General features: G+C 28.6%; 10 protein-coding genes across 10 annotated transcripts; 4 read left to right on the forward strand and 6 right to left on the reverse strand. All coding sequences in view use genetic code 12, as the record gives it.

Moving 5' to 3' along the window:
- Nucleotides 1-299: 299 nt before the first annotated feature.
- ATP2 (F1F0 ATP synthase subunit beta) lies at nucleotides 300-2,206 on the forward strand (the record flags this gene model as incomplete). The annotated part of the gene is made up of 2 exons (XM_051762143.1): nucleotides 300-409; nucleotides 811-2,206. The coding sequence occupies 2 exons, from the start codon at nucleotides 300-302 to the stop codon at nucleotides 2,204-2,206; spliced, it is 1,506 nt and encodes a 501-aa protein (XP_051621278.1).
- Nucleotides 2,207-2,512: 306 nt separating this feature from the next.
- Nucleotides 2,513-3,711, reverse strand: KGF54_001741 (uncharacterized protein; the record flags this gene model as incomplete). The annotated part of the gene is made up of 2 exons (XM_051762144.1): nucleotides 2,513-2,547; nucleotides 3,111-3,711. 2 exons carry the CDS (start codon nucleotides 3,709-3,711, stop codon nucleotides 2,513-2,515), a joined length of 636 nt encoding a protein of 211 aa, XP_051621279.1.
- A 1,283-nt stretch (nucleotides 3,712-4,994) lies between these two features.
- KGF54_001742 (DNA-directed RNA polymerase core subunit) lies at nucleotides 4,995-5,213 on the reverse strand (the record flags this gene model as incomplete). The annotated part of the gene is made up of 1 exon (XM_051762145.1): nucleotides 4,995-5,213. One exon carries the CDS (start codon nucleotides 5,211-5,213, stop codon nucleotides 4,995-4,997), a length of 219 nt encoding a protein of 72 aa, XP_051621280.1.
- Nucleotides 5,214-5,389: 176 nt separating this feature from the next.
- Nucleotides 5,390-7,840, forward strand: NAN1 (Nan1p; the record flags this gene model as incomplete). Its single annotated transcript, XM_051762146.1, has 1 exon — nucleotides 5,390-7,840. One exon carries the CDS (start codon nucleotides 5,390-5,392, stop codon nucleotides 7,838-7,840), a length of 2,451 nt encoding a protein of 816 aa, XP_051621281.1.
- Nucleotides 7,841-7,853: 13 nt separating this feature from the next.
- Nucleotides 7,854-10,487, reverse strand: KGF54_001744 (dynamin-related GTPase; the record flags this gene model as incomplete). Its single annotated transcript, XM_051762147.1, has 1 exon — nucleotides 7,854-10,487. The coding sequence occupies one exon, from the start codon at nucleotides 10,485-10,487 to the stop codon at nucleotides 7,854-7,856; it is 2,634 nt and encodes an 877-aa protein (XP_051621282.1).
- Nucleotides 10,488-11,625: 1,138 nt separating this feature from the next.
- KGF54_001745 (Gly-Xaa carboxypeptidase) lies at nucleotides 11,626-13,368 on the reverse strand (the record flags this gene model as incomplete). The annotated part of the gene is made up of 1 exon (XM_051762148.1): nucleotides 11,626-13,368. One exon carries the CDS (start codon nucleotides 13,366-13,368, stop codon nucleotides 11,626-11,628), a length of 1,743 nt encoding a protein of 580 aa, XP_051621283.1.
- Nucleotides 13,369-15,480: 2,112 nt separating this feature from the next.
- Nucleotides 15,481-16,437, forward strand: PGA54 (Pga54p; the record flags this gene model as incomplete). Its single annotated transcript, XM_051762149.1, has 1 exon — nucleotides 15,481-16,437. The coding sequence occupies one exon, from the start codon at nucleotides 15,481-15,483 to the stop codon at nucleotides 16,435-16,437; it is 957 nt and encodes a 318-aa protein (XP_051621284.1).
- Nucleotides 16,438-17,088: 651 nt separating this feature from the next.
- On the forward strand, nucleotides 17,089-19,653 carry KGF54_001747 (uncharacterized protein; the record flags this gene model as incomplete). Its single annotated transcript, XM_051762150.1, has 1 exon — nucleotides 17,089-19,653. The coding sequence occupies one exon, from the start codon at nucleotides 17,089-17,091 to the stop codon at nucleotides 19,651-19,653; it is 2,565 nt and encodes an 854-aa protein (XP_051621285.1).
- Nucleotides 19,654-19,962: 309 nt separating this feature from the next.
- Nucleotides 19,963-20,652, reverse strand: KGF54_001748 (uncharacterized protein; the record flags this gene model as incomplete). Its single annotated transcript, XM_051762151.1, has 1 exon — nucleotides 19,963-20,652. The coding sequence occupies one exon, from the start codon at nucleotides 20,650-20,652 to the stop codon at nucleotides 19,963-19,965; it is 690 nt and encodes a 229-aa protein (XP_051621286.1).
- A 258-nt stretch (nucleotides 20,653-20,910) lies between these two features.
- On the reverse strand, nucleotides 20,911-21,903 carry BGL2 (glucan 1,3-beta-glucosidase; the record flags this gene model as incomplete). Its single annotated transcript, XM_051762152.1, has 2 exons — nucleotides 20,911-21,771; nucleotides 21,841-21,903. The coding sequence occupies 2 exons, from the start codon at nucleotides 21,901-21,903 to the stop codon at nucleotides 20,911-20,913; spliced, it is 924 nt and encodes a 307-aa protein (XP_051621287.1).
- Between the last annotated feature and the right edge of the window lie 1,202 nt (nucleotides 21,904-23,105).

The raw sequence follows: 23,105 nt of genomic DNA on the forward strand, positions 1-23,105 counted from the left end.
GCAGTGTTTGGTAGCAACTCGGCTAGAAATTATATTCAATTTCTTAAATCTTCTCGGTTTCTAAATTTACACTACCTAATTGATTGTAACAATTTAATTGGTTATTATATACTTTTTTTCTTCAAATAGAGTATAACAGCTACCAATTGTAGACTTGTTTAACTGTTGAACTTTTTTTTTGCAATTTTAAACAAATTTTTTTTTCAATTTTCGATCATTTTAAATTAACTACTACTTTATTAGCATTAAGTTCAAAATAAAAAATTATTAATTAAGTTAGCCAAAGTTATAACATAACAATGGTTTTACCAAGATTATTTAATGCTACTTCACGTACTGCTGTACAAGCATCAGCCAGAACTGCCAGAAATTTAGCAACTGCAACAAAAGCTGCTGATGGTAAAGTTAGGTATGTTCACAAAAGATAATTAATTGCCATGAATTGGCCTTGAATACAATTGGGGATTGAAGTTGAGGGGACATAATCTGCAGGCTTGGATAAATCAATAGAGTGAATATAAACCATGTAATTGACGTTCTTCACTTGTACAAAAAAAAATCGGATTAATAAACACGGTCAATTTGTCGTGATTCAATGCGATGCAACTTTAGTGAAATTATCGAGAGTCGTTTTCAATCTCTCACAATCCACATTTTGGACTTTGATAACTAGTCAAGATTTGCCAATGGGTATTGTTATGGCACGAATCGATTTTTCAAAACTTTTCAGCCAAGTCCCACGACCATCGTTTTAACCAATAGTATTGAAGATTTCATCAAGTACATTTATACTAACAACCTTTTGTTTAGAGCTGTTATTGGTGCCGTCGTTGATGTTCAATTCGAAGAAGGAAACTTACCAGCTATTTTAAATGCTTTAACCTTAAAAAATGGTAAACAAGATTTAGTTTTAGAAGTTGCTCAACATTTAGGTGAAAACACTGTTAGAGCAATTGCTATGGATGGTACTGAAGGTTTAGTTAGAGGTACTTCAGTCCATGATACCGGTGCTCCAATTTCCGTCCCAGTTGGTAGAGGTACCTTAGGTAGAATTATCAATGTTACTGGTGATCCAATTGATGACAGAGGTCCAATTGAATGTAAAAAAAGAATGCCAATTCATGCTGAACCACCATCATTCGTTGAACAATCAACAAGTGCTGAAGTTTTAGAAACTGGTATTAAAGTTGTTGACTTATTAGCTCCATACGCTAGAGGTGGTAAAATTGGTTTATTCGGTGGTGCTGGTGTTGGTAAAACTGTCTTTATCCAAGAATTAATCAACAATATTGCTAAAGCCCATGGTGGTTTTTCAGTTTTCACTGGTGTCGGTGAAAGAACTAGAGAAGGTAATGATTTATACCGTGAAATGAAAGAAACTGGTGTCATTAACTTAGAAGGTGATTCAAAAGTCGCTTTAGTTTTCGGTCAAATGAATGAACCACCAGGAGCAAGAGCAAGAGTTGCTTTAACTGGTTTAACCATTGCTGAATATTTCAGAGATGAAGAAGGTCAAGATGTCTTATTATTCATTGATAATATTTTTAGATTTACTCAAGCTGGTTCAGAAGTCTCAGCCTTATTAGGTCGTATTCCATCAGCTGTCGGTTATCAACCAACTTTAGCCACTGATATGGGTCTTTTACAAGAACGTATTACTACCACCAAGAAGGGTTCAGTCACTTCAGTTCAAGCTGTTTACGTCCCAGCTGATGATTTAACCGATCCAGCTCCAGCTACTACATTCGCACATTTAGATGCTACTACTGTCTTGTCTAGAGGTATTTCGGAATTAGGTATTTACCCAGCTGTTGATCCATTAGATTCAAAATCAAGATTATTAGATGCTGATGTTGTCGGTCAAGAACATTATGATGTTGCCACTGGTGTTCAACAAACTTTACAAGCTTATAAATCATTACAAGATATCATTGCTATTTTAGGTATGGATGAATTATCTGAACAAGATAAATTAACTGTTGAAAGAGCTCGTAAAATCCAAAGATTTTTATCACAACCTTTTGCTGTTGCTGAAGTTTTCACTGGTATTCCAGGAAAATTGGTAAGATTAGCTGACACTGTCAAATCATTCAAAGATGTTTTAGAAGGTAAATACGACAGTTTGCCAGAGGCTTCGTTCTATATGGTGGGCGATGTATCTGATGCTGTTGCCAAAGCAGACAAGATGGCTGCTGAATCCAAGTAGTTGTGGTTGAAAAATTTGAGGTTAATTTGATAAATATTCATGATTTTATTAGAATTTTGTAATTCACACAAAAAATAAAATTTATTAAAAGATTAAAGAAAAAAAGTGTAGAAATAACAATGTCGTATCAATCTCTTAATTACGAAGTATTTGAACTTAGTAATTAGAAAGAACTCTTGTAAGGTCAATTGTTTGAAATGGAAAATTCCGTATAGATTTTTTATATGCAGGATAATAAGAAATTTGGTGTTTCATCATGAAACTTTTAGCTCTGAGCAAATTCGTCTTTAAACTCGATGATTTCTCTCAAGTATCAATGACATAAAAGTCCATTATTGTATCTAAGAACAATAGAAAAGTAATGGCCTGAGTAATTCTAGCAAACTACTTTTTATTCGTAGCTTATTCCGTTTTACTGGAAATTACAACCTAGAAAGACAATTCGATGGTCCTACTCGCCTGACTGAATCTTTGAAATGCTATTTAGAAATAACTAATCAAACTGAGATGACAGACTATGACACGCAACCTTTCCAAAACAAATTTGATAAAATTTGAGCAAGCAAAAAAAAACACGCAATTAAGAAACTACTCGCTGCTAATTAAATTTTGAAACATGCTGTAATTCTTGATTTTTTTGGTAGTAACACTACCTAAGTTACAAGAATATTTATACTTTTGATATTAGTGATGCATCAAGTACATGAAACGTTTCATATAGATTGTTATATTGACTTACAATCAGAGATAATCAACACTATATAGCAAACAATATAGCAAATATCTATAACGATCCAATTGAGATTTTGAAACATGACTATTCCTAACTCATATTTTATTACTAACTGGCTAATTATGTCCCAAGTTAAATAAGTAAACCCATACATTAAATTCATGCAAATACAACTTGAGCAAATACAAAACACTTTAATTCTGTAAATATTTCGGAACAGAACTCTAATTAGCACAGCCAAAATCAAGTCTGTCAAACATACTATAGCTGCAATTAGTGGTAAAATTGCACCTATCAAACTTAACCATTGAACAGCGAAGCCGAAAATATTGTACGTTTTCAATACACAAGGAAATGAAGTAGAAACTTGATATCCACATATTTGATTCACAATTTTATAATAAATTTCAACAAATTGGAACTTGGATGATGTTAATTCCGATAATTGTAACTCAATATCTTGTAAAAGACAAGTTATTATATTCAATCCAGTACCGTAATAACAACCAATTCTTGAGCCAAATTGATCAAGTCTACAATATCCCAAAGGATTTAAATGATATATATTTCCATAAAAAAATGTATCAATCTTTTGCAAAATTGAATCATTTGTAGTTGAGTTAACAAAAACGTTTAAATCATTTGATAAATAAGTTGCAAATTTTAAACTTTGTTGAATTAAATCAACACAATTTTTGGAAATTTGAGAATTTGCTTCAATTTTAAATTTTATTGTACTCGGACCATTTGATTTAATTGGTGTACATGACATTATAAAAAAATTGCAAATAAGAAAAAGACATCCATGACTTAAGGTTTCAATCAACAACCAAAAAATCTTGGCCAGTGTTCTCCTTGGTGAATAATTTTCTTGTTTGTAATTATATTCTTTGTTTATAGTCATTATTGTTATGCAAATGAAATTCGCATTTGAATTTTGGTTGCAAAAATTTAAATCAGTATTAATATAACTAGTGACTTTGTCAATCTAATAACTATCTCCACAGTAACTTAAAGTCAACAATTGCTTAAAAAAATAAATTAACTATTGACCCGTTAGCTAACGCGGTTATTGCAATTGCTAGGGTTGTTGAAAAAGGTAAAAACTATGTTCAAGTTGAATTAATAACTTCAGGTGGTCATTCATCAATTCCTCTCGATCATACATCAATTAGAATGATATCAGAGTTAGGTTACTTAATTGAACAAAGCCAGCTTGACCCTATTCTTACGTCTATAGTCTAATAGTAAACTATTATCGATGTTTGGCATTTCTAACCTAAATGATAAAAGTCCCAATTTGTTCAAAGGATCAGTTTAAGATCAGGTTATTATGAATTTGCCGGTTCAAAACCAGTATAAAATTGTCTCAAATAGAAATGCAAAACACTTACGAAGTATCAGGCTTTAAAAAATAATTACTGGTGGAATGAATTTGTCAATCTATAAACTCAAGAATTGATATTACCTCAAGTGTTGCATTTGTCAAGACTCATTATACTGAAAAAGTCGAGGAAGTTACAATAAAAATTAATTTAAAAGTATAAGGACTTGATGATATAATGGCTTATAAACCGGAGAGTAGTGAAAACTCAGGTACATTCTACATAAAAGGATTCTCAGAGTTGAAGCCTGATCCTATTACTCAATAAAATCTAATGTTTTCAAACCCATTGCGGGAGTGATCATGCATGTCTTTGAAGATTTAGTCTTCAAAGGTCAGAAAGGTTACATCTGGACTGCAAAAGCGTTTATGACTGGTGGCTTAAGAAGTTATTTGTCAATAATTAATAGGTTTTAATTAACTGATAAATTGCTTATATATTTTTTTGAAGTGATTATACAATATGAAAATAAAACCTGGTGAATGATGTGGTGGAAGTTGCAAAATCAAATAAGATTCCTATCTCAATGATACTTCTTCATTTTTGCTATTTGCCGTCCCAGTTGTGAACTAAAATTTATACAATGCGAGTATAAGTGCTATGATTAAAATACATTTACAACTCCATAACCTTGAAAATTGTAACTTGGAACGATCGTGTCTTTCTAATCTTAATTGATATCTTTCTTTTCTAATGGATTATATCTTAAAAATTTTTCAATTAAATCGACATGAGTTAAAACCATTCTTCTACAACAATATCTTTTCAATTTTAATTTATCTAATGCGTCACCTTCATTTGCATTTTCTTCTTGTAAATATTCTAAATATGCTTCCCATTTGTCACCAACCACTTTACCACATGAAAAACAACGTATTGGAATAATCATTTTGTAAGTGATGATATTGGACTTAGTTGATTGTTAGTTGTACTTTTTTTTCATAATTGATTTTTCTTTCTCTCTTTAATATTTTATATTCAGTCTCATCACAATTTAATTTTTTTTTTAATAGCAGAAGACTTTTGCAACCAACTTTTTAAAAATTAACCATAACATCAACTCAAATGCCATCTTCATCTATAAATGAGTGGTCAATATCCATGTTGACTGGGGGTGTACCGATAAATTTTCCATATTCAAATATTACGGCATCAATATTCTCGAGTGATGGGAGATATTTAATTATCACTTTAACTCATCAAATAAGAATTTATTTTATTTCAACAAAACAATGCATAAAATCAATAGATATAGACTTAGATGATTTAATTGATTTGAAACTAGATACAAACAATCCGAATCAAATAATCTTGTTCAAGCAATTCGGAGAAATTATAACAATAAACTACAAAGATAAATTAATTGATCCAATAATTTCCACCACTACAATCCAATTACAACCTCAACATAACTTTTTATCAGTCGTTTGTGTCAAACATAACTCATTCATAATAGTGACGGGTAAAAAAGATAAAAAAAAAGGATCTAGTCCTCATACAAGATATATATTGTCAATTGATAGAACTTCAGAAGCAACAACCACTATAGGAGAAGTACAAAACGTATTGCTCTACTCCATTTCACTTGATTTCAAAAAAATAGCATTTGTGTTGAATGATCATAAAGTTTTATTATTAGACTTGGAAACGTACTACAATAATGAAGAGTCAAAAGTGGAGGAGTTAATTACGAAAGAACTCATCTCATTCCAATATAGATCACCGATTACTTCAATAGCCGTATCAAATGATTCAATTATTGCATTGGGAACGAATTCAGGTGTTATACAAGTGATATATGGAGGATTAATTATTAATAATGACAAAACTCAAAGAGTATTAAAATGGCATATTGAGCAAATTAATGCGTTACAATTTTCACTGGATAATAATTATTTGATATCTGGTGGTTCTGAAAAGGTTTTAGTGTTCTGGCAATTGGAAACTGAAAAAAAACAATTTTTACCACGATTAAATGGTGTCATTGATAAAATCAATATAGACAATTATAAAAATGATTATATTCAATTATTATTAAGAACTGATGTAAACAATTATGAAGTTTTGGTGCTCAGTATGGTTGATTTAGTTTCAAGATTATCCGTAAATACAATAAGACCAAAATTTTCCAACAATTTAAAAACAACCTTAGTCAAAACTAAAAAAAAAGTTGCAAAAGATGAATCATTCAACAAATTAAAATTAAACTATGATTACAGTTGTAAATTTGAAATTCATTCAAAAACCAAAAATTTATATTTCCCAAACGAATCACAAATTCAATCATTTGATTTAGTCAAGAACGAACAAAGTTTTATTCAAAATGCTGCATCAACTATATCAACAGGTAAAGTACGTTCGGAAACAAATTTAATTGATCCACAAATATCATTATTGAAATTTACATCAGATGGTGAATGGATGTGTACATACGATGAAGTTGCCAACTCCGAAATTGATTCAGTAATATCCACAAATGAAAAGCAATATGCTTTAAAATTTTGGAAATTCTTGGAGAATGATAAAGATAAATCATGGGAAGTGACTACTATAATAATGGATCCTCATGGCAAAAATTCAGTAGTATCCTTGATACCAGCACCAACTTCTTATTTTGGAGGTGTTGCGTTTTTAACAGCTGACAATAAAGGTGGTGTGAGAGTTTGGAGACCAACATTCCCGAAAGAAATCTATAAAACTACAACAAATAAATCACAACAGATATCATGGTCATTAAGAAAATTTAAACCATCATCTAATACGGAAAGTGATGCCATAAGTTTAAGTTGGTCAGATGATTCATCTATAATATTCTTAAGTCATGAATGCTCAATAATTTGTATTGATAGCAAAACATTTGAGGTTATAGATTTTCAAATTCCCGTATTGACGGAATCCAAAATTAGATCAATCCAATACTTAGATAACAAATTAATTGTGTTGTCCAAAACTAGATTTTTTGTCTATGATTTGATCAAAGGAGAATTAACAAACTTGATACTAAAGATTTCAACTACCAGTGGTGCATCAAACTTAATCACCATTGACCCAATAAAATCTTTAATTTGTTTAGCTATCAACTACTACGTAGAAAAAGAAGACAATTTACAAGTATCATCAAAATTATACCTTTTCAAACCAAATCAATTACAACCTATATTTGTTCAAAATCATCCACTGGGTATTGCATCAATTAGATACGACTCAGGTTCTTTTTATCTTGTGGATTTAGAATGTCGAGTTGGTTCCATAAACTCAACCTTATTAAATGTTGAAGAAGTTAGTTCCATCACCAACGATATAAGTCAAATGTTAATAAACGCTCAAGCAAATGTTGATTTATTGAGTTACAGAGAAAATAACACCAAGTCTCAAAATGGCAAAATTGAAGAAATAGAAGATAGTTCAACCACTAAGAAAGTTATTGACTTACATACTTTCCAACCAATTTTCCAAAATTTGAATGGATTAGAAATAGAAAATATCTTCGATCGTATAACAAATATATTAAAATAATATATATAAATAACTACCATTTAAATATAGATTTTTGTTCATCTTCATTAGTCTTCTTTTGAGTTCTTTGTATAGCCAAAACACTTTCAATTTTACTCAATGCATTTTCCAACAAATCTTTACGTTCTTGTAATTCAATATGTTTTTTAACTTTTGAATCTTCTTTTGCAAATTTTTCAATATCCTCTTTTGATAAATTGTTAAAGAATTTCAAATCAAGTTCTCTTGGGAAATTATAATAAAAATCACTTAATAATTCAACATTTAAAAATAAAATTGCAGTCGTTGAAATTTTTGTAGCTACAGCATCCAAAAATATTTCTGGACATTGATATTTATTTTCTTTTGATTTACATTTTTTGGAATTTTTAATAAATTGATATCTCATTTTTAGCAAAGATAATCTATCTTTCAAAAATATTGCATCTTTACCACGTTGTATTAAAGTTGGTGAAAACCCTAGTGTTTCATTACTTGAAAAATCTATATTTTCTTGCTTTTGTTGTTTTAATTTTTCCAAATATGTTACAACCTGTTGTAATTTTCTACCTCCAACTTGATGTTTCAAATCATTATAAACTTCATCACATTGTCTCATTTCTTCTTTCAATAGATTGACTGCATTATCTTTTGAGCTTTGCCATTCTCGATCTTCTAATTCAATTTCATATTTATATGGTTTGATACAATTCTCAACTTGATCTGCAGTTGAATAGTATTTGGTGCTTAATACGCTTTTTGCTGCATCTTTTACAGCTTGTTTTGCCATTGGATGATTTTTGAGTTGAGTGTTATCAACCAAGTTTTCAACCTCGGTCAATAATGCATTCGTTATAAGATTTGTCGATAATCTACCGACTCCTAATTTAGTTAAAGAGCCAGAAGTCAAATCTAGCTTTTTATGCCAGTATAAATCACCATCATGTATAGCTTGTGTCAACTCCTTTAAATTTGGTTCAAGACTTGCAGCATTCAAATCAAATGGCTTATTCCAATATCTTTCTGCTAATAAATCCAATATTTTTTGATCTAATGCATTTTTCAAAATTGATTTTAATTCATTTCTTGAAAAATTATGACTTAAATCTTTTGTACCTAATTTTAACATATCAATATTATTAGCTAAATACATTTCGGGAGTCAATGGTAAATCATTAAATTCAACTTTAAATTGGTATGAGGTTTCTTCTAATTCTTGTTGTATAGCTAAATGAGTTGGTCTTAATGATGCAGCCATTGTTTTTTCCAAAACTTTCATTAATTTCTTTTTCAAATTTTTTGTACCCACGGTAGTACCATAGAACTCTTCTTTATTTTCTTTCAAGTAGTTATGTTCAAAATTTTGTTGAGCTACAAATGCTTGGTAACCAGTTACTTTATGTCTTGAGAATAATCCAGACTCTTTAGCTTGTGGTGCTTTTGTTATGACACCAACGTATCCCAACCTCAAAGGATATTTTCGATTTGTCAAAATTTTTCTTGCTTCTTCTGGTTTCACTAAATCTAATTTAGTTATGACACCAATAGTACGTTCACCTCTTGGATCGGCTACTCTTGAAGCTCTTAATGCTGCAGAATTTGCTAAATCGACATCGGCAGCTGAAATTGCCAATATAATATTTGGTGGTTCCAAATATTTCAAACAAAGATCTCTAATTTTTTTTTTCAATTCAATTGGTTGATCTGCAGCTTCCACTTGAATGTAACCAGGTAAATCAACTAAAGATAAATCTGGAACTTTTGGAGACCTTATAGTTACTTGAATCGGATCATTTGATATACAATCGGTTTCAGGAACAGCCATATTTAAATCATATAAGATTTTTTGCAATTGTGTAAAGTCCGTTAAATTATACATTTTTAATGCAGGTAATTCTGCAACATTTGATGCTGACTCTGGTGTATTAACTAAAGTTAATTCTATTGGTCTTCTTGTAACCATATTTGAACCTTTTGGTAAAAATTCTTGTCCAACAATACTTTCTAATACTGATGATTTACCACTTGATTGTGAACCAATAACAACTATAGAAGGTAATTTTATACCATCGTGATCTATACTTGATAATAAATTTCTTATCTCAATCATTTGTCTTGTAAGATTCAACATATGATCATCTGTGTCATCAGGTATATCTTCATCTTCTTCTTCAATTAATGTCTCCATATCTTCTTCTTCTTCTTCGTCATCATCTACCACCGTATCTTCATCATCATCTGATGTTAAACCCACAGCTGCTGCAGTTGCCCCCAATGCAGTTGTTGCATTATCTCCACTACCACCACCATCGCCACCACTACCACTACCGCTAGCATTTTCACTTCCTTTCATTCCTTTGAAAAATTCACCTGTTCCATCAAATATTCCATCGGTAAAATCTTTAAATGCATTTAGTTTATCTTGAGTATAAGAGCTAGCTTGTTCAACTTTATATGCAACATAAGTTCCACCAGCTGCCATAGTACCTCCAATATATGCTGGTAGTTTTGTTGCTCTTGCTATTATTTTAATAAATCCTATATTTCTAGAGGGTATAATAAGTTGTTGATGATATTGATGTGATGATCTTCTGGGTATGGTTCTTGATAGTAGTAAATGTCTCGTTGGTATGTTTCTATTACATGATATTAGTAGTCGTTTATTCATTAGTGGAATCATGATGGGTTTGTAATGATATGATTATCTTTGTTGTTTTAGGACTAAATTGTATAGATAAAAAAGTTTTGATTTTTCCCCTTACTATTTTTGTTACTGTTTTTATTATGTATGATTTTAACTATGTGAAATTTTTTAAATAGTGGCAAATAAAAAAACCAATATAATTTTATTTCTTTTGTTGATCAAAAGTACCTAAAATACTGTGATGATCGGTTCTTTGTCTATTATTGATAGGTTAAAATTGATTACTTTAAATTTTGAGAATTTCAAAATATAGTGATGGTCAAAATCTGCTTGAAATGGTGTGTAGAATATTTTGTTAGACATTATGTAACTTATTTTATTGCTCTAAAAGAACATTTCATTAAAACACATTGCATTTCGTTGTTGCCTAGCTGCAAAATTGGCCATCAACGTGTTTTTTCAATGGAATTACAAAGTGCTGAAGAGGTACTTCAAAATACTCACTACTCTGATAAAAATTTGAAGTTCGTTTTTGTTTAGACAATTGTACTCATTGAAAATTTAGTTTGCATAAGCGTTACTCCCTTTTATTCCTCAAGAACTTTCTACTAATTACAAGATGAACTCAACCAAGGTACTCACTGGATTGCTTGTCAAGAGGTATAAGAAATTAAATTTACGACTAGTTTTGCCATCCTTTATTCCAGTTTCAAATTGGTATAATACTATTCTTTCTGGAACGGTGTTGTAGACTTCTTTTATCTAAGATTGGCCTAGAGTTTCCCTGATCGACCGTATGGTATTACATTTTGAGGCACTATCCACAAGATTTAAAATGGCATATAAAAATTTTCAAGGCTTCAAAGAGATCAAATTCAAGTGGAAAGACTAATCTAATTTACTTAGTTAAGGGTACGAGCTTACAGCTAAGGCGGTTTACGAAAGGACCTTCATTTTTTAAGTCAATAAGTATTTACCCACACCACTAAATATTTATTCTGAGACAAAGAAAATATTTTAAAAAAATTTGGTTGCGAAAAAATTTGGTCTCAGATTATATTTGTGTAACTAATTTAAATTCTAAATAATTTCAAAAAATCAACCAATGATTAATCCATCAATACATACTCTATAGACATGTATAAAGTGAGGTTAATTAACCTTATAACTTCTCGTTATTAATGACTTGCAAGAACTCATAAAACCACGCAGTCAATTGTAAATGCGCATTAAATGGTAATCTTTCATCAACTGAATGTATTCCAAGTCCAGCAATAAAACTTGAAACAAACATTGGTGAATAACGATAGACGTTCTTGGTTAACCCATAGTAGTATCTGCAATCAGTGTTACCAGTCATAAACGCACTTGCTGTCAAGACGTAACCTTTCTCACCTTTGAAGACTAAATCTTCAAAAACATGTCTGTTCACCCCTGCAATTGCTTTAAAAACTTTTGTATTTATTGGAGTAATAGGAGCAGGTTCTAACTCTGATAATGCTTTAATGTAAAATTCACCTGAGTTTTCACTACTTTCAGGTTCATAAACTACCTTATCATCAAAACCATAAACTTTTAAATTATGTCTTTTTGCAACTTCAACAACTTTTTCAGTATAATGATTTTTAACAAATGAAACACTTGAAGTAATATCAATTCTTGAGTTAATAAGTAATTTTGTATCTTCTGGTAATGCATTAGCTTTTTCTCCACCGTTAATTATATCTAAAGCTTGAGAAGTTTGTATCAAATATCTGTCAAATCTATTTGAAACAATACTTTCTACTAATTTTGAGTTGGCAAATTTGTCATAACCTGATCTTAAGATGATCTTTTTGAAGTAATTTGGAATTTTATCTTTTGGATCATGAACTGCTAAACATTGAAAATAATCAAATATTGGACTTTTAGATGTGAGAATAGGATCAAATTGATTTTGTTCAATTAAGTAACCTAACTCTGAAATTATTCCAATTGATGTATGATCAGGAGGAATTGATGAATGACCACCTGGAGTTGTTAATTCAACTTGAACATCAATATAACCTTTTTCAGCTACACCGGGAGCAGCAACAATTGTGTCAGTTAATTGTTCATCAGATACACCACTTCCTTCATCAATAATTAATTCTAAACCTTCTAAACCCCATTGGGATTCAAGAACTTTACTGATTTCTTGAGCTCCGTGTACACCTGATGATTCTTCATCAAACCCAAACGCAGCTATAATAGTTCTATCTGGTTTGTAATCTTCAGAAAGTAATAATTCTAAGGTTTCAAGGATTCCAATTAAAACATTCTTACAATCAACTGATCCCCTTCCATAAATGTACTCGCCATCAAATTTCCCCTCAAATGGTGGGTATGTCCATTTTTCAAGGGTGGATTTTTGAACAGGAACTGTATCTTGATGAGCTGCGAGCATGACTGGTTTTAATTTTTTATTTGATCCTTTCCAAGTGAAAATTAAACCATAAGTATTTACTTTCTCAATATCCAAATTTGAATATACCAAGGGAAAAGTTTTTTCAAGGTATTTATGAAATTTAACAAATTTTTCCCAATATTTTGGATCTTTACCAACATCAGGTGGATGATCAAAAATTTGGGTATCAACTTGTATAGCACCACTTAATCTTTCAACTGATTCTTTTTTGTATTTCTCATCATTCAAGATCATTAATACAGTTGAATTATCTTTGTAAAATGATTTTGGAGCAATTTTTGGTTGTAATGGACATATTTTTGATTGATCTGGAATTGAAGTTATTGCAATTTTAAAATAATTGAATAAATTTGTTGAAAAAAAAATAATTAAAGCTGAAACTAAAAGTGCAACACCACCAATTATCCATTTTCTTTTTCTGGAATTGATATCATGACCATCTAATGGAAGTCCAATCATCTTGAATTGAGAATTGAGCGTTGAAATTAATGAAAAGGAGTTGGTGAAATTAAAATTCTTAAATTATTGAAATTATTCAATCCTTTTTTTAGCAGTGAAAATAAAATCTCAAATAGGCAATTAGCGTCAAAATCTTAATCTTTATTCCGCAATAATTCCGCACTCAATTAAGTTTCAAATTCCGTTTTCGTTTTTTTTTTTACGCACATTAATACGAGAAAGTTTACCACCATACCTAAACCCTGTGAATGAATTTTTTTTAAGTTATTACATTGATTACCTTTAAAACCTCTGAAACACTATAAAGGAGAATACAAGTACTGGAGTTTTTAGCATTGCATAGTTTTAAAATTCATGGACAGGCAAGTTTTATCCAAAGTGTTCTCTAAACTTTTCTCAACAATTAGAATTTTGCATCGTTTTGACACCAAATTGGTTATAAAATGAATGATTGTACGAAAAAGATGAAAAAGAGTCAAAATGTATGAAGCAACATTTTTTGACCTCACAAATGATTTTATAGCTACCAAGGAAAAAATTAGCCCTTAATAAGGCTTTTCATGTCCGTGCTCAGTAAAGTTGACGAGTGGTCTTAATTGATGAGATTTCGAAATCGTCACCAAGACAACAAGAATAGATCATAGACTAATGAAACAAAATTTAGGTTCATAATCTGATCTGAGACAGAGAATAGGTAATTAGAAGGATTTAGTTTTTGCAAAACATCAAAAGGCACGAGGCACAGATCATTGATTTTCGTCTAAATTGACACAAATTGTTGAAATTTGCACATTTTTGCCATGTTAATTCTCTGATGAAACAGACAATTTCATTTGACATTAGACAATTCTAATCTCAAACGAGATGGCCTATGCGAATGAGTTGGAGTTCAGTTGCTATTCCTTTCTCCAATTGATATTTGATAACATGTGTAATAGAGAAACAGATTGGAACGGCTCCAAAATAAAGGCAGTAAAATGTTAAGTTTTTGATGCAAATTATTTTGTGTTCAAAAATATTCGTGTAAAATTATAAACATACTATATAAATCAGCTTATAATGGTCTTTCTGCTTTTATAACATAACCAATAGCTGGGTAAACACTTAAAGTAAATTATTTCAAACTATACCTCATTTCAAAGACAAGAAAATGGTATCTCTTGAAAGGAGTATACCAAGAACTTCGAGACTTTGAAAATAAGCAGAATTATTCTATTATGTAAATCAAAATCAGCAATGATAAGTACTGAGCTATATATAAACTGTAATAAAAAGTATTTCTTGTTTAATACTTCAAATAAATTAATGAGATAATGAAGTCTCAGTTTTAAAAATTTAAAGTTTCGTGTTTTTTTTCTGTACAGTTTTAAATTTACCACAAATATCATTGAAACATCCAAACTTACATACATTAAACAAGGAAAAGTGTTCACACGAGAAAAAAAAATAAAAAATTATAAAACACGATTTAAAAAAATAATTAAATTCAAAACAAACAAACAGACTAAAAAAAAAATATTGAAAATATGTAAACAATTAAAATTTGAAACAATAACTAAAATATGTCAAATTCTTAATTTATTATACATATTTACGCTAGTAAAATTTAATATATTTACTAGCTAACATTATCTCATATTACATACTTATTGTATTCTAAATTATTATATACACAATTTTATATATTTGATTTACAATTTTAAGTAAGGGGGCTTTATTTTTTACTGTAACAACAAACAACATTAATTTACTACACGTAAATTTTATATTTAATTTCAAGTTCTAAATCTAAATTTACGTCTAATGTTAGTAATTTATGATTTCTAAATTGTTTAAAGATTTTTTTATAAAAACCATCATGATTTCCTAAAGGGTGTAAAAAACTTGTTTTTTTTATGAATTTTATATTCAATTTCATTTTTAGAATTATCAATTTTTTGAAACAAATTTCAAGTTTGAAGGTTTAATCCATAAAATATATATCTTTACCAACTATATTTCATTCATTTACTATATATATATATTTTTAATTAGAAGATAATTATTATTTTAAGGATTAACTGTTAGTATAGAATTTAAAAATTGATAAAAGAAGAGTAACTACAATTATAAATGCAATTAAATTCATTAATTTTATTCTCATTAGCTACTTCAGTAGTTAATGCAGCTCCTTTTAATTTTTTTAAAAGGTATGAAAATACTACTTTACCATCATCATCTGCTTTTTCATCAATTGCTGGTGTTGAATTAAGTTCATCAAGTGATTATGGTTATTCAGCAAGTATTTATCCAACTTCAGGTTCAAGTTCATCAGAGGAAGATATTTGGATTACTTCAACTGTTATTCAATATGTTACTTTAACTCAAGATACAACTACTCAAACTTCAGCTACAAATACTTTAACTACTACTTATCAATCTCATGTTGTTTCTAGTGATGCTAGTGAATCATCAGATGTTGATATTACTTCAACTGTTATTGAATATGTTACATTAACTTCAAATGGTCAAACTTTAACTTCAGCTACAAATACTGCTACTACAGTAATTCATCAAGCTGACGCAATTGAAAGTGATGATAGTGGTGAACATGAAACTACTACTTCAACTATTACCTCAATTGTTACAATTACAAATGCTCAAGGTTCTACTGAATTATCTACAGAAGTTGAAACTACTAAAGTTGAAGAAACTGCCCAACAAACAGTTGCTGCTGAATCATCTAATGCTGCTTTAACAACTACTGAAGGTGCTTGTGTTCCATCAACAGTTACAGTTACAGTCACTGAAACTCCAAAACCAACTGATATTACATCAACTTTAGAACAAGATATCACTACAACAATTTCAACTTCAATTTATGTTACTTCCTATCCAATTGAAGCATCATTTACAAATGATGATACTACAACTACTTTAACTTCTTTCATTGATGTTACTCAAACTCAATTATATACTTTTACTTCAACTTTATCCCATCATAATTCATCATATTATGTTGCTCCAACTTATGGCGCTTCTTCATATGGTAATTATACTGTTGAACCAACTGGTTATTACAAATTATAAGTCAGTCACAAGTACAAATTATATTAAATACCTGAATCTTCAGTGTAGAAAGTATAATTCTTTTACATAAAGTTTGTTAGTTTTAATTTTTTTCAGGAGTTTTTTAATTTACAAGGGAGTTTAAAAATCTATTATTTGTTATTGTCAAAATTAGTACGTTGCTATCTATCTATCTATCGTTGTTATCATCAAAAAAGACAATACATTTTTTAACTTATTTATATTATAATTATAAATACAATTTTTTCATATAGAATACTCATACCCAATTTTTTTTATATCTTAGCTGCTTGTTTTATTGTTTTTAGTTCTCTCATTTTTTATATTTTTATTCAAATAGATACAGTTTATTATTACTATTTCTACTATTGATTCTAGCTCATTTTAGAATCAAAACTACTTCTGGTTATTGTAGTCCTTGTCTTTATCTTTTGTAAATACAATTTCGCGTATACCTTAAACAAAATTAAATACAAAGTAAATAAAATTAAAATTTGTTACCGAGTTATTTTGTGTAATAAAAAGATTTTGTTAATTAAAATTTGATTATCACCAAATACATTAAGTATTTTTAACAACCAATTTGATTTGAATTTTACAAACCAACAGATTTTGAACAATCAAGACCAAATCCCACCACCTCCACCTCAAATGTCAACATATTCATCACCCTATAAGGCATCAAATCTACCTATATATATTGATGATTCTTTATCCCCAGTAAAATTACCCACGACAAATAAAAAAAATCCACAAGTTAATCATAATTATACGCCCGTAAAAGAAATAACAAATTTAAATCATAATGATCAATTAAATTTTCAATCTTTAAGACCACCACATACTGAAAATATAACCAAAACGAATTATTTAAATATAAATTCAGCAACTAAAAAATCAATAAAACGTAATAGATCATCAATTTCAGATACAACTATAAATAAACCATCAAGATATTCATTAACTTCTCCATTACGTAAAAAAAGATTAACTTCAAATTTAAGTAGTATTAAAAAATCAGTTTTAGAATTAGATTTAACTATAAATAAATTAAATAATGATAGAGATAAAAGATTACAAAATTTTGATAGATCAAGTTTTAGTGAAATTGAAAATGATTTAAGTAGTCCAATAAAAAGAAATAGACCTGAAAATAAAGAAAATAATCATGAAAATGATAATGGTCAAGACGAACTGCAAGAAGAAGAGCAAGAGGAAGATGTTATAGTCATAAGTGGTAGAAGACTAAGTGGAGGATCAGATTTTATTGAACACCAAGATGATGATGTACAAGAAATTGCACACCAAGAAGAAGAAGTTGAAATTGGGAGAAGAGTAGATACAGCAAATTCAAGTACAAGTTGGAGAAAACAAAGTCCAATAAATCCACAACTAAGTAGTGATTTCGAAATTGATAATGAATTTATAAAAGATCCAAGTCAAACTTTGACTCATTCACAATTTACAAAATTAATAAATGAACTGAGACAAGAAAGACAAAACGCTACTCCAACTAATAAAATAACTGAACCTGAACCAATAAATCTTAAATTAAATCATACCAAGATAAAATCACCAGAACCAACTAATACAGAATCAAATTATGAATTAAGTCCACTTAGACATGACATTGATATTATAAATGATTTTGAAAGTAATGAAGAAGAAGAAAAAGAACAAGAATTAAATGAATATGAGGATGAACCAACTGAAAACTTTTTAAGTCCTACCAATTCAAAACCAATTTTTTCAATGAATCATATAGATAAATTAGAAAAAGAGCATGAACAAAAATTAAATCAATTATATTTAGAATTAAATGAAAAAAATCAAGAAATTCAAAATTTACAAGAACAAGTTAATAAACAAAATGATGAAGAGAAAAGATTAGTTCATAGTAATGAACTAATTAATATAACTATAAATACAATGGAAAAAGAAATTGCTTCATTAAATAAACAAAATAAAATATTGGAAAGTTCAAATTTTAGTTTTAAAAGAAAATTAAATGACTATAAAATTTCAATAATTGAGTTAGAAACTGAGGCAAGGAGTTATGATGACGTGAAAAATAAGTATGAAGAATTCAAGAGTTTATATCAAGATGCCAAAGAGGAAAACGATGAATTAAAGAATCAGCTCAGATTACTTGAGTTAGCCAAAGCTGAACTAGCTACAAAAAACCAAAATTTGAATGGCCAAATAAATAACATACAAAAGGAAAATAAAGAAACAGTAGAAAAATATGAAAAAAAATGTTCAAATTGGGAAATGAGATTTAGAAAATCAGATATTGCAAATGGTGATCTTCAATCATTTCTTGATGACGCTTTAGAAGAAAATAAAAAATTCAAAGAACAAAGTAAAGAACATGAAAAATTAATAGCAGAATTAGACAAATTAATTCAAGCTTCCAATCAAGAAAATGAAACTCAAGTTAAAGAATTAGAAGCAAAATATGAAATTCAAGTTACTGATTTAAAATCATCATTAAGCGAAATTGAAAAGGAAAATCTTAATTTGAAATTAAATTTAAATGCAAGTAAACAAGAAATATCACAAATCAATAAATCGAATGAAGGTGAAATAAAAAAATTGAAAGAAGAAAATAAAAGTGCATTTAAAGAGTTAGAACAGTTACAAATATCATATAAAGAAGATATTTTAGAAAAGAAACAAGAATTAATTACAATATCATTATCCTATGAAAAATTAGAAAAAGAACTCAAATCAAAAACTAACGAAATTAACAGCTCAAATACTCAAATACAATCTCAAGATCAAAAAATCTCAAATTTAAACTCACAAATCCAAGAATTAACTACACAATCACAACAAGATCAATCGACAATTTCAGAATCAACCCAACAACTACAAACATATGAAACAAAATTTACAGAATTAATAACAGCAATAGAAAAACAAACTTTAGAAAAACAACAATTAGAAAAACAAGTCTCTAATTTAACTAATAAAATTCAAGAAGTAACAGAAGAAAAAACAATAGAAATTGATAATCTTGTTAAATATTTACATCAAGAATATAGTTCAAAACATTCAAATAAAATGAATGAAATAAAATTACATTATGAACAAGAATTAAATAAAAAAAATCAAGAATTAAAATCCCTAAATAGAGATTATGAATTTTTATCCAAGAATCTTGAAAATGTCAAATTTGAATATAATCAATTACTTCAGTCAAAAAGTGAATAAATATTAAGCTATCATTTTTTTTTTTTTTTTTCATTTCATATCGCTTGGTCTTTCAATCCGACTGGACCATCTGAAATAACATGACAATCACTCCATCAAATTCTTCGATAAGACGTCATGATGACAGGTCAAAAATATCATTGTTGATCAGTGACGACACTAAGAAATTGTGGATATTAAAAATCCTACTAAATAGATCAAATTTTAAATTTATGAATGTATTAATATACGTCTAATTTTTGCAACCAAATTTCTCATATCCTATAAATTTCCTTCTCTTTCATAAAATTCGCACATAACTTTTCTTGTTTAAACAACATCAATATAAGTCTTTTTTTTAGAAGTAACTTGAACAGAAGGCATCATTTCACTACATTCATTTGAACCTAACCACATTGTAATTTTTCTAATTCCAAATTCATAAAATCCAAATTCATCATTTAAATTAACATTTTGTAATTCCAAAGATTGATCATTATATAATATTAATTTCCAGTTTTTAAAATAAGAATCCCATTCTAAATTTAATTTCCAAATTTCTTTTTTTGTAGTGTATCGTTGATACTCTGAAAAGGAAGAATGACATGGATCACTAGTTAATTGTCTTCCATCATCTTTTATTGACGTTAAGATAATTTTATAATGACCTATTTCATTTTGTCGTGGTGCTTTAATTGAATCAAATTGGAAATGTCCATGATGCCATATAAGTTTAGCTTTGGGGCAAGTATGATTTACTGGATTTGAATAAACTAGATATTGTGAAGTTTCATATGACATTGTCTTTAGGTTGAATGAATAAGATATACCTGGTTGAGTTGGTTCGTATAGAATTTCATCTATTGGGTTGAAGAATTTAGGACCAGTGATTACTGAGCGGGATTGGGTTTGCCAGAGACCGTGGATATTTGGGTATTGTATTGGTGGGTTTCTTGAAATTGAAGTGGTTGCAAAAAATATTATTGTTAGTGCAATGTTTATAATTATTGAAGTGATCATGTTGGTTGAAGAGATAATGGTTAGAGAGAGTTGCAATAGTTTACTGAAAATACACTGTAGATCTTGTTTTCTACTATAATTTGTGAAGTAATTGGTAATCTTTGGTCAAAAGGAAAGTACAAGAGATCCACTTAAAAAATACGAAATTTTTTTATTTACTTTATATACTTAATTTATAGATATATAAATAGCCAACGAATGTAAAATGAATAATTTTATCTTTATTATCCCCCAAGAGATTATGCAACTTTTAATGTTTTAAAATTCACAATTAATATTATATTTTAATTTATTATTAGCATCCCAAACACCCCAATGTTTTTCAACATCAGAAATTCCTGAAGTATCAGGTTTCCAAGCTTCATCAATAGCTTCAAAAACAGCAACATTAACACCCCAAGCTCTCATTGCACATATACCTTGTTGCCAAAAATTTTTAGCATTTTCAACACCTGGTTGAGAACTTTCAAAATTTGAACCATCTGATGGCCAACCAGTTTCACCAACCCAAAATTCAATATCAGTTGAACCTTTAACTGTTTGAATTGTTTGTAAAGCTTGCATAATATCATCAAAGAATGAATATGAAGCATTTTGATTAGTTTGTCCTTGCCAATATGAAAAAGCATTTGCATAAACAAAATCAGCAGTTTTAATTGCTGGTTCAGAAGCACCATCAACTAAAACATTCCAGGAATCAACAGTACCAACTGGAACATTACCATAAGAATTACCATCTTTATCTTTGATATCTTTAACAAATGATTTAATATCATTAATTTTATCAGATAATTGTTGGGCAGTTAAATCTTCTCTATACAAAGCTTCAGAACCAACTAAAAATACTTTAATTGTTGATGAAGAAATTTTTGGTAAATATTGTTGTAAAGCATCTTTTTCAGCTTGAAAATGAGCATCATCATTTGACCAAATTCCCAACATAATTTTGAAGTTTTCAGCTTCAGCAGCTGGACCTAAGTTTTGTAATGTATTACAATCTGATACAGCATAAGTTTTGATGATTGAAGTTGTTGATTTTAATAATTCTAAATCTGATTCAAATTCAGATACTGATTTACAATTACCAGCATTATCTTTAACACCTAAATTAAATGCAAGCTAATAAAATTTGTTAGTAAAATATTTGGAATTTATAATATATTATCTTTAAGTATTTTAAAAACATACATCACCAATAGCATTGGCAGTAGCGAGTGCAACAGCAATAGCTGTTAAGAATTTGAATTGCATATTTTATGTTTTTGTTGTTGAATTAATGAAATATAAAATAAACGAATGTGATAAATTAAAATTGATTATAATGAATGATATATAACCTTTATAATATATATATTAAATTGACTTTTGAAGTGGTAAAATGGGTATCTAATATTAAATATGAAATCTATTCACTTAAAGAAAGAAGTAAAATAATAAATATTTTTGGTTGTCAAAGTTTTTATTTTTTTTTTTATTTGTTGTGAAAATCTGAAGATTTTTTTATTTTATTTATTATTTTTACTACTAGAGGTTTTTGTGTAATATTACTTAATAACTATTTATAGTTGAAGTAAACAAAAATTACCAATGCTACCAATTTTTGTTCAAATTATAAACAAATTAAGAACAATATCACTCAATTAAGTAATTTTTTTGTTTGTTTGATTGGGGCTAAGTCGGTCGGTTCATTAAAAACAGTAATTTCTTATATAAAAACTTTGAGAGTGAATCAACAATTATTGAGTTTAGTTTTTCCATCTATAGTCTATTCATATTATATTTACAATGATGCTAATCCAATCTATACTTTGATAATAAAGTGGATAACTTTTGTAAAATAATAAAAGGGGTCTTTACAAAATTATAATAATAAATTGAAATATTATATTCTCTAGATTTATATTTGTTCTAGATTCATTTTTAAAAATTTATGTACAAGATCCTTTTTTTTGTAACAAATTACACTACATTTTTTTCTTCTAATTCTATTCCAGCTTACGATATACTGTTATCATGTCGTTATAGAATGTCATAACTTATTATATTACATAGTCTATATGAATTGTCGTTGATTATTTTATCATCTAACTGTATAAAACGATGCAGTTGTTTTCAGATACGACAACCAGATTGACTCAATTCTAACATCAAGCAGTAAAATCACCTTATTATGTCTGATCTGAAAAATTCCACTAAGAGATTGTTAGTTATGTTTTTGAAATACATGATTTAGAAAAATTGGGATTCAATAGACGGACTTGAGCAATAGCTTCTCAAACAAATCCATTTATAAAAAATCTCTGCAGGGCTCAAATTTTGAATGAATAGAATGCCATATATTTAATAAAATGTTTCTTGAAAGTCAGACATTTACTTTTAGCACAAGTTCTCTGGGTAAAATCTTCTTCTTCTTGATATTTTCCATACTTTGAAACTGGAAGTAGAATGTTAAG

The sequence above is a fragment of the Candida jiufengensis genome (assembly GCF_024610255.1).
Source record: "Candida jiufengensis strain CBS 10846 chromosome Unknown scaffold5, whole genome shotgun sequence".
Lineage (NCBI taxonomy): Eukaryota > Fungi > Ascomycota > Pichiomycetes > Serinales > Debaryomycetaceae > Lodderomyces > Lodderomyces jiufengensis.